At 42.6% G+C, this 13,704-nt stretch overlaps 1 protein-coding gene across 1 annotated transcript in view; it reads right to left on the bottom strand.

Moving 5' to 3' along the window:
- Window positions 1-206: 206 nt before the first annotated feature.
- Window positions 207-13,704, bottom strand: part of LOC145781053 (uncharacterized) — a 58,153-nt gene continuing 44,655 nt past the window's right edge. The window contains exons 63-81 of the mRNA XM_082592775.1: window positions 13,104-13,251; window positions 12,303-12,503; window positions 11,406-11,528; window positions 10,595-10,702; window positions 10,049-10,136; window positions 9,234-9,447; window positions 8,678-8,828; window positions 8,022-8,173; window positions 7,037-7,221; window positions 6,464-6,666; window positions 5,861-6,037; window positions 5,096-5,281; window positions 4,731-4,904; window positions 4,118-4,255; window positions 3,614-3,756; window positions 3,411-3,514; window positions 2,878-3,001; window positions 2,212-2,403; window positions 207-1,674 (exon numbers count right to left, since the gene is read on the bottom strand). Coding sequence (XP_082448901.1) covers window positions 1,584-1,674; window positions 2,212-2,403; window positions 2,878-3,001; window positions 3,411-3,514; window positions 3,614-3,756; window positions 4,118-4,255; window positions 4,731-4,904; window positions 5,096-5,281; window positions 5,861-6,037; window positions 6,464-6,666; window positions 7,037-7,221; window positions 8,022-8,173; window positions 8,678-8,828; window positions 9,234-9,447; window positions 10,049-10,136; window positions 10,595-10,702; window positions 11,406-11,528; window positions 12,303-12,503; window positions 13,104-13,251 — 2,902 coding nt within the window. The 3' untranslated portion in view covers window positions 207-1,583. The remainder of the gene's footprint in view (window positions 1,675-2,211; window positions 2,404-2,877; window positions 3,002-3,410; window positions 3,515-3,613; window positions 3,757-4,117; window positions 4,256-4,730; window positions 4,905-5,095; window positions 5,282-5,860; window positions 6,038-6,463; window positions 6,667-7,036; window positions 7,222-8,021; window positions 8,174-8,677; window positions 8,829-9,233; window positions 9,448-10,048; window positions 10,137-10,594; window positions 10,703-11,405; window positions 11,529-12,302; window positions 12,504-13,103; window positions 13,252-13,704) is intronic.

Below are 13,704 nucleotides of genomic sequence, written 5' to 3'. Positions count from 1 at the left end.
GCAAGTCATTTTTTACTTCTGTGTTCCACAACAAAAAGAACAAACATATTTAAAACCCTTTGCACTGATGAAGCCTGCCCTAACTAACCCATGCCTGTGAGTCGAAGGTTCAATTCCATACATGGGCAGAAGTCATCACAATTGGCTATTCTGCTCCAATAAGGAAACCACCCACGTTCTGACATAATATCCACGCTGCAAACATATCGAAGTTCCGCTCATCTTTTATTACGTGACAATGTAGAAACATAAAATGGACGGTCTAACCTACTGACGTCATCACAGTATACCGCGCTTGGCGTCTAACAAAGAACCTTCACAATCAACTCTTCGAACAAGTATACCGAGCAACGAACTCTTCAGCATTGTTTTGCTGTTATTAGACAAAAAATCAACGCAAAAATATACTGCAGTCTACAAAAATACAGTTTGTTGCCAGCCCACAAAGCCTGAGAAACGCAGCAGCTGGTTCAAACGAAAGTGAAAGGAAGCAGCCAAGAACATAGCGATAGTTGTGCATCAGTAACATCTTGTAACGTAACAAAAACGACTCATTGTTAACCAACTCAGCATTATTTGGCTCATCAAGCTTTCGAGACTTCTGTTGCTTGTTCAAACCCTGAACGACAAACAATTTACATCACAATCATAGAAAAAAAATGTCTCCGCATGGATTCGAACCCGCATTCTGAGATCAGGTGGACTTGAGACGAGCAAGTCTGCTAGAATCTCTTAAACACACAACTCTGCGACAGGTAGTTAGTGACAAAAAGGCAAAGCGAAAAATGTTCCCACACGACGTCCATAAGAATTTATTATGGCATTTACATCTGATATTGTAGTTGGGCTACAAGCTATAGTTGCATCATCACGTGACGATATATACGTCAACATTAACGCAGACGCACTCAAAGGTTTTGAAAAGACACGCAGGTAGACAGAAGACAGAAGTATGAAGATGTAGCCGGTTTGAGAGCAGGCAATGTATCCTGTTTTATATCCAAGCCTTACAAAAGAAATCAATGCTATCAAGACAAGCTGTGACGTGCAATGACACATAGAACATTGCATTTACAAGCATTCTCTTGGCACACATGAACGATATGGGCCAACGCGAATTGAAGGCAGCCAGCTGGCGCAAATTTATACTGTAGGTTATCATGGAGAACCACCTAGCTCGGCTCATCCGGTGGGGTTAACTTTGAAGGTCGACGTCATAATAGGTAAGCGACTGAATAAGCGCATCGACCTCTGGTTGGCACAAAGTGGAGGATACGAGATGGGAACGGAAAGGTAAAGCGTCTTGATTGTGTTGGTTTGTTAAGCGGCTACAGGCCTCATGGAACAAAGCACCTTAAATTGGAATAGTTCTTCAATTCCCATGCAACATCTACAAAATGTTATACGAGTAACAGAACATAGAAAAACATTTAAATTTGTTAGGGCGGGTAAACTGGATTGCTTGCAACAGTGCCCTTACTGGTGAAGTGTCAACAAAATATAAACTTCAGCGTTCAAGTATAAATAATTTTGAAAATGTCCTCCCATAAAGTGTAGCTTGACGTTGTCGACAGATTGTGACGTCACCGTGGGTATTTGAGCTTGTGCTGAATGTTTTCCAGCTTCTGGATGTACTCGTTGAGCGATGGGTCGGTTTCGGATGGATTGTTTCCTCTGGAATTAACATGGAATGCATTGATTATATGGATCAAGTTTGCTTTTTCTAACAAGTTTTACAGCAAATTGTTATTCTGTCACAATACATTGTGTGCAGCCAGCATTGTGGCATAACAATGTTATTTCTCTGTGCCAAGTTTTAAACTGATTGTCCTACTTTGGTATAAAGCACGTTATAGTGTTCGCGTTTTGCCGCTTCTACCTTGTTTCTAGACCTCTGATATGTTTGTCATACACTGTTTTCGTTGTGGTGGTTAAAAATAACAACAAATGGAGCTGAACAAGATTGTTCATTGTCTATTACCAAATTATCTTCGATGGGTGATGACGTCATAGTGAATAGTTTTGCATCCAGACAGCGGCAATCACGAGCCATCAGACACAAACAAATAGCAGAGTAAACCGAATTTGATGTTTAACACATTTCGGAATAAATAAAGATATAAAGTAAATAAATACGCTTCACAAATTTAATAAAATAATAATATATTGAATACCATATAGTCATAAAGTTTTATTTGATTGTAGATTTACCTGTCCAACCCAGCATAGGAGCATAAGGCAGAAGGGGAATACCCTCTGTGGTCACCATTATACGACTCGAAGGAGCGGCCCAGGTCGTACGAGTGCTCCCCACGGGGGGCGCTGCTGCCGTAGGGGGAGGTGGATGGCCTGGTGCGGCCTCTTTTGGGTGACGCATCACGGGAAGGCAGCTCCGTGGAATACCTGAAGCAACAATGAACCAGTGTGACGTCATAACGAGTGAGACGACAACAGCGAGTGAGGATTGTTGGCAATAAACGTTACCGAACTTAAATCCGTCCGTTGCGATGAAGCCACTCACAAATAAACGAACAAGGAAATGATATAAAGCCGCATCAAAGCAGCGCAATTGGTAGAGAAGTCGTTATCACTGGGTGAAAAACCAGCGGCATCACCTTAATTATTCCACACAAACGTTGAATCAATGTGAAATATGACTGATTTGTTGTCAGGGAATGTAAAGAAACATTAATTTCATCAACCTTGATGACGAATCAGTGACGGTGGCTTAAAGTCTCCATAAAAAGCTTTTAGCACTTAGTTGTCACATTATTACGGTAGTTTCCCGTTGGGGGTGGGCCAGTTTCGAACCAGATCCCCCCAAGCACTGTCTTCTCCCCTAACATCATCAACACTTTCAGGTGCACATCAACTAACCTGTGGTATGGGTAGTGGGATGTCACAGCGCCGTCATGGTGTGCAGCGAAGCTTGACGGACTGACGGAGGCGTCGAGGCGTGGCGAGGGAGTGTAGGGGGAGGAATGGGGGTGTGGCGAGGTGCCTAGAAATTCGGAATACTAAGTTATCCCAATCTCTGGGTTAATCTTGGGGTCGATGTCTTTCGAGTACGGATTCTCACAGCAGAAAGAATATGACAAACATGCCGGTCGCGCTCATTACGCGTCAGCATTCGTGTTATCGAAAGCTGAAACGCGACATAGTTCGTACGAGGCAGTAAAGAAGATTCTATTTTCAACAAAATGGTAAAAAGAAGCTGAAATGTGTAGATCAAGTTTTGCTAAAGAGGAACTTGTAGAATCAGCCCTGACGCGAAACAACTTCCAACATCGATTACATTGTTTACGTCACTACCCAGCACAGCACGTATTACACCGAAGCAATTCATGTTGAATTGTTTGCGTCATTGTCGTTGTTGTTGGAGAGTGACCTACCACGTGTCAACAACTTACCATTGACGGGCGACCTAACGGGGATTCGAACTCCGTGCTTTGACTCGATAGCGGCTGACACTGTGTTGTTCGCTCTACGCCACTTCCGCACGAGAAACTTCAATCTAGAAGACAATGAATGTGCTCAAGAAAAGAAACTCATATATACGTCATAAGGATAACACTTGTGGCTATTAGGTCACAAAGCGTTGTCACAAAGATACCTGCATACAGCGATGACCACACGGGCGGCGCTTCGAAACCGGGTGAAGGCGGGGGATCGATGTGTGACCGTGCACTGGAGGGCATCGTTACTAGGATAGGCCCCCATGCGGGCGATCAAGGCCAATGTCGCCTCCTCGCAATCCTGCAAAGGGCGTAGGTGAGTGATGGTCGATTGTTTGTATATCGCGACGAATCGGCCACAGCTCCCTACTGCTTTCATGACGTCACAATCGCAACTACGGTCACATCAAAGTAATTAAAAAGATGCAACAAAGCGTCAAAAATGCTCCAAGCAGCCTCGTCGTTGTCACAAAGTTACATTACCACCTCACCAATAATTTCAGACGAACAGAAACACAAGTATTGACACGTCTAAGCTTTGTGAGTACATACTCAAGTGAAGATAACGGGGAAATAGTTTCAGATAAACGAAAAAAAAATGAAACTTATCTTAGCTTTATGTACTCAAGTAAAGATGAAGTTATGAACTATTATCATCCCACCTGGAATCCACCAAGAAGCAGGAGAAGATACTTCTTTTGATACACCAGCGACTTTCTGAAGCTCTCAGCACGTAGATAGCGGGTGTACAACTTCTGCATACGACTCGCCATCTTTTGTTGGTTGGAAAGACTGGGAGACTGTGGTTAAAACGACGCCATTAAAACTTCATTTTAAGTCAAAAATATTTGTTTTTCGCTTGAAAGTAGAACCACATTGAGACAACAGCTCCAAAGCTGGGTAAATTCATTGAACAGAAAACAACAGTCTATTCTATATAGCAAAATCTCAAAGAGCTGATAGGAGTAACATTATTTTGAAAGAGTCAGCAAGAGGTGAACAAGAAAAGGTTTAGAACCTTCGGCTTATCAGATGACGTCATACTTCACTTTCATGTGGTTAAGTTTTTGGGACAATTGCAGGATTGCTAAATAACCAAACTCGCCCGACGCTTCTATCCCAGCAAATCAACCGTTTTTTACATTGATTCAACGTCTGCAGACCTTGATTCAATGTAAAAAACGGTTGATTTGCTGTCTGGGATTGTTGCAAATGTTGACGCAACTCCAAACAACATCAAATCACTCGAATACAAAGAATCTTTTCAATCCCCACCTGAGGCTCTTCCTCTTTTTTCATCCTCTTTTGCTCCTCCTGCAACTCCGCGATTGCATCTCTCAACTCTCTCGCCTCCCTGGCAGCCTCAGCGGCGTGGTTCGACAACTCAGCGTTCTGCTTAAGGAGTCGATCGTTGAACTCGATTGGCCGGATCCCGATCGCATGGTCGCTCTGTATTGTGACGTCATCGTAAATACGGTGACATCATAATGAACACCCAAACTTTTTTGTATTTACTTTTACGCATGGCAATAAAAACGCGCTTATATATATAAGATTTATCAAGCCGAACAATTGTTAATTGGCCAAGGCTCTACACATGTAAAAGCGATAAGTATGTACAATTCGCACAGGTAACTTACTTTTTCGGGCATAGACAAACTAGAATACAATTCTTTCAATTCCTCCTGCATGTCTTGAAGAGCTCGCTTCAACGACTCAAATTTCTCACCGTCAGATGACAGAAGAGAGCTGGATGGAGAGACGGACGCATAGTCACGTGATTGGTCACGCGGTGAAGCGCGGTGGGCGGAACGGTCGATGAGGTTCTGATAAAACGTAAACAAACTTCAATTCAAAATAAACATTTAAAAAGAATTATATCAAATATAGTAATAACTATATTTGATTTAATTTGCTCTGCTTTGCTTTTTTGCTTAGCATTGAGCACTTTTTGTAATATTAATAGTTTTCATTGTTTTAAAAAGAATTATATGTAGCCAATGACAAAGCCCACTTGCGGCGGAAGTGCTTAAGAATTTAACTACTTACGTCCAATCTTTTGACGCAAACGTTAGGGTCACAGGTTGGACGTCAACGTCAAAATTGTGACGTTCAGATAAATCACAATTTGATGAAATTTGACTTAAAATTCAACCTGCCCTGTGACGTCGTGGTTTGAGTGCTCGCCTCTGAGTCGGTGGACGTGGACTCGACACCCCGTCGGGTCATATCAAAGACCTCAAATAAAAAATGGCACGGAATCTCATTGATGCTTGGTACTCTGCGTTGATGAATGGATTCGATGTGGTGATGTATTTTAGCTGCAGCTCTTTGTAGCTGCGCTGAAGTACTTTACGCATTGTCGCTAATCGACCGATCTATCGTTTTATTGACGTCACGCTAACCTGCAGTTTCGAGGCTTCCAGTTGAAGACGCTGCCTCAGGGATTCCAATTGTCTCCTCCTTGCCAGTAGGGAGTCTTGCGCATCCCTTGGAGAAGGCATTCTCTCGTGCTGTTGAAGCATAATCCTCTGCCGCTCTTCCAGATCCTGAATACGATGCTGTGCTTCCTGCTTTCGAAGCTGTGTGAATATTAAATAAAATTATTCCTTTACTTGACGGAACAAAGCATTTACTGTAAGGCATGAGTATTGTTCGTATCATGTGATTGTATACGCATGTGATTGTGATTGTATCATGTGATTGTATTGCATCATGTGATTGTATATTGCTTATTGTGGCCAAGGCCGTTAAGAGAATAATTTAGGCCTAGTACCAATGACATCATCAGGCCCCGAGTCAAGACACACTTCAGAAAAATATTACATCCAAGGAATACGCGGTGGTCTCTTCGTTCTCGAGCCCTTGGAAAAGCTACGGGTCCGTGAATCATGGCGGGCCGGGTCCAAAAAGTTTTTCTGGACTCCCCTGTCAACGCCACTGCCTTGTTCGTTCTGGACACGTTAATGAAGAAAAGTAATACGATGAAGTAATAATAAGGAGCATACCTTTTCGCTTTCAAAAGCAGAGTGCAGCTCGACTCTGGCTCTCCTCTCGTTTACCATTGCTTCATCTCGCAAGGTTCGCTCTTCTTCCAACTTCCTGTTGAAGGACGACTGCTCCTCTTCACATCTTCGAATTGCTTCTTCTCTCTCTTCCTCCGCAACTTCCACTCTTTTCTGAACACGTTCTGTTTCCTTCTTTGCATCCTCTAAAAGGTGAAAGCATCCAAAGTTAAGTTACTTAAGGTATTCACCATTTCTTCACGTGGCCTAATGTCTGTCACGTAGCGCCAATTAAACAACCCAAGGGTAGCTTTGAGGAAGAGACCTCAGTCCACACAATCAACGAATGCACTCTCTTCTACCCATTGAATGGATGGGAAGATCTGTGTCTCGACTGATGAGAACAAAAAATGTCTGCTCTGCAAGCAGCCTCCCGGTGTAGGCCAACGATGCATCGCCAACATGGAGTTGTAATAGACCCAAACACTCCTCACCCCTAAAGGTTCATAAGGTGACGGTGAATCAAGTTCATAACAATTGAAGACAATGCAAGACAGCCCAACCGATCGAACTGACCCAGGATCGCTTGAAGGTCTGCCACTGTTGCTCGGTCGTGCTCCCGCGCTTCTGATGTCACCTTCCTCTCGTTTTCCAGCTCCATTCGAGCGTGACGGGTGAGGGTAGCTTCCCGCTCAAGAGCGCTCTGTAGTTCCATGCATCTTCCCTTCTCAGCTTGTACGGCCGCAGTCAAGTCATCGCATCTGTTGTGATGGAACAATGAGGTTTTTGTTGGATCATTATGCGAGTAGGTTTCAGTTGATCCCCGAAAAAGATACGTCATCTCAAGAATTCTCCTATTTAGAAAATTCCGTCCTTTTTACATTGCTTCGGCGTCCGCAGACGTTGCATCAACATTGAAACATACGGATTTGGCTAGCAGGGATTCATTGTGAAAAGTGCACTTTCACGGAAAACACGACTCAAACAGCGCGCCACAAAAGCGACGCGAGCGAGTTTCGATGAAACAAACTCGAAGCAAACAATTATGCATGTGTGACGTGATAATGGATTATTGTTTTACATCTTACCTATAACTCACCACATCCGGGACGCTTGAAAAGAAAATTTAAAGTTTTAATGAGGTTTCGTGAAGATCTTTTGAAATTTATTCCCACGAAATAAATTTATCACAAAACAACTTTCATGATAGTACAAGATTCATCAATGTGACTTGGCCAATGGCCATCAACTATGTGTTGACCCTAAACAATATTCCACAAATACTAAAGGTTGAAGCCTAATACAATCATGTTCATTTATTCATAACTCTGAATAGGTTTCAATTGGTGGTTTTATACTTGGAATAAATTGCAGTTTTAAGAGCGGAATTAAGATTTCAAAGGAATCAAAGTTAATACATGGAGATTGATGCAAATCCCAAGGCCACTCTTGAAAGTTTAAAAGTCAACAGAATAGATTGTGAAAGAAGTTTGTTCCGTGACTAACAATTGAGAACCGCGGCTTCAAACTGTCCACCACATCATTCGCATTCGTATCTCACTTGTTTTTGAGCTGCACAACTTCCTGGTAGGCGGTGGCCCTCTCGGAAGCGAGCTCTTGATGCAAGCCCCTGACATTGTGCCGCTCCACCTCCACCGCGCTGACCGCTTCCTTCCGACGTTTCTCCTCGCTCGACAGGGCGGCTTCTAGTTGCTGTGACGTAACAATCAATCGGTCAGCACAGAACATTGGACCCGCTCGATCAGGCAGCGAGAGACTGCCACTCCTGGCAACGATGTACTCAGCTGTGTAGGCGCGACTGTCCTCAGGGCAGCACAAAGTACAACAAATATCACAATCGTCATTATGGCGTCACTGAGCTTTTTTCACTTACAATTCATGAACGTGATGTTATTAACAAAACTGCTTCCTGGTTTCTCAACAGCAACTTTTCTTTGAAATAACTGAGTTGCATGGTCGGTTCACATGCACAATGTAGTTTATTCATATAAGCCTTCGTTTAAACGATTCTAATACTTGCAAAACACCCTAAACCGTGGATCTTGATTAAAATTTCGATGAAAGGTTTTTTGTCAAAGCTTGGTTGGTGATATTTGCAAGTATTTTGCTTTTGGATTGAGAAGATATCTTCTAAAACTCGACTATGAACGCAATGACTAAAACTTTCAGTCCAAGTATTGAACATAATTTGTATACCGCTATATCTTCCCCGTGTTCCTTCTCATCTTGCTCTTGTTTTTCTCTTTCTTTTATCACTTCCTCTCTCCTTTGTTCGTTTTCCTCCCGAAGAGAAGTGATGGTTTGCTCAGATTGCTCTAAACTTTTGGCAAGGGAATCTATCTTGGACCTGTCAAAAATAAATGCGTTGAAAGATGCACAATCGGTAGTTCAAGAGGTTTGGGTCTTGAGATACACAAAACCGCAGGCAAGGGCCCTCTGAGGAACAGTAAACACTCAATGAATAAACGTGAGTAGAGCTCTAGCACTGAATGTAGCATCGCTGCCATACTTTCGTCAGATTAATCATTTGTGTCGAACCCAGGCTTCCACCTGGTGGTTGGATATTTAGAATAAGTGGATGAGAATGGAAAGCCAATCTTGGGCCCACTTGCAGGTATGTCATCATGTTGCTGAGACCGAGTCGCATGCTTTCGGAAGGTGTTGAACCGACGTCCTTTTGAACGCAGCTGGTGCTCTCAACGCCGATAAAAAAAATAATCAACCAATTATGACCTCACAAAGACGGCGTCACCTCATTTGGTCGATCTGTCGGTCGGCATCGGCGACCTCCCTCGCACACTTCTCGCTGACCACCGCGATCTCCTTGGTCAGTTCCAGCGTGCGGTCACGTTCCTTCTGTAGCGATGGTAACAAATTGTGCGAACGCTGCCGCTCCGCGTCCAGTGACGTCATCAGGTCCGACGTCATAGCCTGCTCTTGCTGAAGCTTCGAGTCCAGACAAGCAACTGGAAGCAACAATAACATGGAATAGACAATGCTCATTCAATGAAACCGTGAACATGTGAAGCGTCATAATGTTTCGCGCGCCATGACAATTCACATCCTAAAAGTAAATAACGGGTAAAACAAGTTATTTGAAAATATGTACCGGTTTGAATATTTTCCAAATTGTGATATCGGCATCCAAATAATTCAGTTCTTCAAATATTATAATGCTGTGATAACCCTAACCCTAACAAACTTTAAAGAAGGAGGCTATGTTTTTATCGCCGCTCCATAAATGATTGCGGGTTAATGTTAAAGACCAGGCCGTATCAGAAAATGCATTTTGAAAGGTAGTTTTTAAATGTATTTGAGTCCCAATATTAGTTCAACATTGCAGCTTGAAAAATGCGAACAAGATTTTCATAAGTCAAAAAAGCGATTGGGTGAGGGTTTGAACACGCATCCCATTGTGTTGAAACCACAACGATTATTATTGAGCTGCGTGATGAATTCGAACAAATAAAAGGGGGAATCTGGTTGAAGAAATAAGTTAGTTTCACTTTCCTAGCTGACGTTTTACACATTGAAATGCTGAGCAAAAGCGATAAATTATTCCCTCACGTTGACTTTGAAGTTGATTGATAGCTTTCTTGTTGCTCTCTTCTGTCGCCTTGTGTAGAGATTGTTGCTGCTGCATACGAGCCTGAGCCTGGAAAGCAAAGACCGTTGATGTACAGCTGGACGAAACGTCACAGACAACCCATTATGACGTATTTGCACAGCAGTGAACGCCTGTATGGTCACAAAACCAGGGCTGCGAAGTCGGGCGAAACATATACGACCCCAACTCAAGACAAACCAAAATCCCTCCGCATCCACAGCCCTGCATAAAACTCATGTAAATTGGTGTATCTCCGCTAATGCACCAAGCATCTATCAACCTCCTACTCAGTAAGGGAGTTCTAAGAAACACAGTTAAGGTTGAAATGAAAATACACAACTCGAAACGAGTCTACGGTGGGATTCGAACCACTGGCTACTGGAGGCCATGAACAGTGTTGAACCTTATCGGCGCCCATGTAATCGAAACCTCCCGATTGCCATCTGTCGGTTATTAGGTTGAAAAACTTATATAAAGGAATACAAAAGCAATTGTCTGTTGCAAACCTGCTCTAGCATTTCTTTCTTCTCAGCTTTCGCTTGTTTTAAATCTTCAACAAGCTGGTCTCTGTCTGCCGCTAGAAGGCGCTCCAGCTCACTACGATGATGCAGTTCCTGGAATAAGTTGGGAATGTAAACGATGAGGCTTGAAATATCAAGACATGTGCGCTCGCAAAACTGCTTCAAAATCAAAAAATTATGAAAAAAATAAACTGAAATACGTAAAGTCGTAAACAGTATTTCATCATTCCACCCATCTTGCATTGAGTGAGGGTAAGAGAGTTTTAATACGCTTTTAGAAAAAATAAAGTTATGTAGGTTAAAACCACCCAGGACAAACAATTAGCGGTAGCCTACAGCCTTTCAACATAGAAGTTACATAAACAACAGCATCACGACTGTTGCCAAGGAGATATGGTCACTGGTCAGGGTATTACGTCGTGTGTGATGCGAAAGAAACGTCATGAAGAAATTGGATCGCAGGTTACATAAAACTCCACATCATGCATGGAAAGCATGCAGCCGTACAGCCAATGAATGGAAACATAAAGGGAACGAGAAAGTTATGAAAGAATTGGCCGCCTCCGCAGCTATTAGTACGACAACGGTTCTATGGGCCTACATTCAAGTCATAGTCAAGCTTGAATGTAGGCCATAGAACCGTTATGGCCTACAAATGGCCATAACGGTTCTATGGCGTTATTACTTACAAATGAATGAAGGTTTGTTGAAAATGTTTTCAAATTATTTTTTTGAAAAAAACACCGATGCTTTATGACGTCATGCAAAAGCTATCATGCGTAACAGGTCAGCTGACCCTTTGTGCGGAACACGTGACCGCTGACGTGAGACGTCTCATTTCGTGTCGTACGCGCAGAAGTTCTGACGTAAAGGCGAGATCCCAAAGCTGTGCGCATGACGTCATCTCGGTACGCGTTTGCTGAATCGTTCAATGAAATATGATGACGTCAAAATGATAGCACAATATAAGCACAAGATGCATCGAATTGTTCAAGAAAGTGACAGTTAACATTGCAAACACCATGGACATGTCGGTTTTACTTGAACAAAGACTTTGCAAGTCTGTATCCTTTTAAGGGTTCAGAGCAAAAGTGTGGAACTGTTGAGCACACAAAGACACAGAGGGGGAGAAGATGGTCAATACATCATGAACCCAATTACTTCAATATCCCATGAGAAGTTGTGAGATGAAAAACGGCAACCAAACCACAAAGTTTAAATTAAACATCTAATACCAAGTCCAAAAACTTCTTTCAATGCCCAATATGTGATTGGTGCATAGAAGATGTTGTATACGTTGGGTCTTTACACGAAAATCTTTGAAAGTGGTGACAATCCACTGGAATCTGAATGAAGAGGGAATGTGTTCGATTCCATGTCCAGTTGATTTGGTCGCCAACTTACAGCGCGTTGAATCATATTCGGTCGGCTAGATGACAGTGACACACATAAGTCACCCAGGGGTACAGTAACACTGAATTTGCAAAAATTACACTTGTCGTCGTATCAGGGTTTTGGGACGGAAAGTTTATCCTTTTACGAACTAATTTTGTCAATGTTTCTCGGATTACACTGAGAGGGCTGTGGAGAAAAGTCACTCTTTGGTTCTATAGGTTTTATCATCAGCGTTAAAATGATGAATAAAAAACCGAACATGTCGACATTGAACACTCCTGTTTTAAGCATCAACTACCTGGTTTCTGATTTTTCGCTCTAGCGATTCTAGCCTGGAAGCTGCTCCAACGTCATCATTAAGCTCCGCATCTCCGTGTGCTTCGATCACATTGGCTCGTAGCTCAGCCAATAAGGCGCGTTTCTCACGCTCGAATAGATCCGCAACGGAGCGTAACAAATCGGCTCGCCATTTCAAACCTTCATCGTCGTCGGCAAATTGCTGATAAATGAACAATATATCATAGTTACAGGTTTTCCAAAAGCCTACAAACCAAAGCGACAAATACCATGCGACGGAAAATGGCCGTATCCACTACTTATCTACACTATTGTGTACAAGAAAAAAAAACACATGTTAAGTGTTTGCTTTGATCTGGGATCGAACCCAGATTAATCAGAATTCGAGACCTTTAAGACACAAATCACTCGGCAACAGAACTGGCGAATGCTTCTTAATGTTCCACGGCCATTCTAGCTTTACTATATATCATAATGTGATTACATCAAGTATAGTTGTTACTTTCTAAAACCTCTACACTACAGCTTGTTCCACCCTAAAAGGGTGGTTTCAGAAGGTCCTTATTCAAATAGAATCATAATCATATCATAATGTGATTACATTGCCCGGTACAATGAGGTCAATGGGAACTTGCTTGATGATGGTTAGCTGAGTGAAACCTGCCGAAGTTTAAAATTTCCGTTCAGTTATCTAGGCGGAACTTCGCTTCGACACAAAAGTTAGTTTTTACCGATACCACTTAAAATAAACCAAAGCCTTCTACTCTGAACAGGGTTGCCATGTCCGAGCATCGATACCTACCGCGGAGTCGGTGGCGGTTTGTGTCAGGAGTTCCTTCAGGGCCTGTATTGCGTCCAACAGCGCTAGCTTCTCGCTCTCCCAAGCCAGCTTCAAAGCGTCGACATCCACTACTGGGTGGGGTGGAGGAGCACTCCCTTCTGTGTCAGTGCTGAGAACGACAGCGAGTTAGCGAATATACTAATTGTAGGAAATTCAATAATTTTATTATGAAATCTTAAAAACTCAGAAGTTTCATAGTTGGTCACACAATTAATGGCAATAGTTAGGTAGATCAGTCACGTTGAACTAGCAGATATCTTCCTTTGTTTTGTATATTATCTTAAATGAAGTTATTAGTGCAGACAGTCGTTCATAATTACAAAAGTCTGCTCACAAATGAGCTGTACTGGATAGGTTGACGCCGTTAACAGAACGCGCACAAATATCTCAGTCGATATACAAATATATAGAGTCATAATCTTTTTACCAACGCTCGGGTAGCATCGCGCGCACGTATTCGAGAATGTCCATGATTCTGTTGTTGCTCTTGCAATGGCTGTCACCAACTGTGCCAGGAACAAAATCTTCACATGCAAGTCCCGAAAGTGGACTCATTACATCA

This window comes from Aplidium turbinatum, chromosome 12 (assembly GCF_918807975.1).
Source record: "Aplidium turbinatum chromosome 12, kaAplTurb1.1, whole genome shotgun sequence".
Classification (NCBI taxonomy): Eukaryota; Metazoa; Chordata; class Ascidiacea; order Aplousobranchia; family Polyclinidae; genus Aplidium; species Aplidium turbinatum.
The sequence above is the reverse complement of the archived record's forward strand: the minus strand, read 5'-3'. Positions and strand labels throughout refer to the sequence as shown.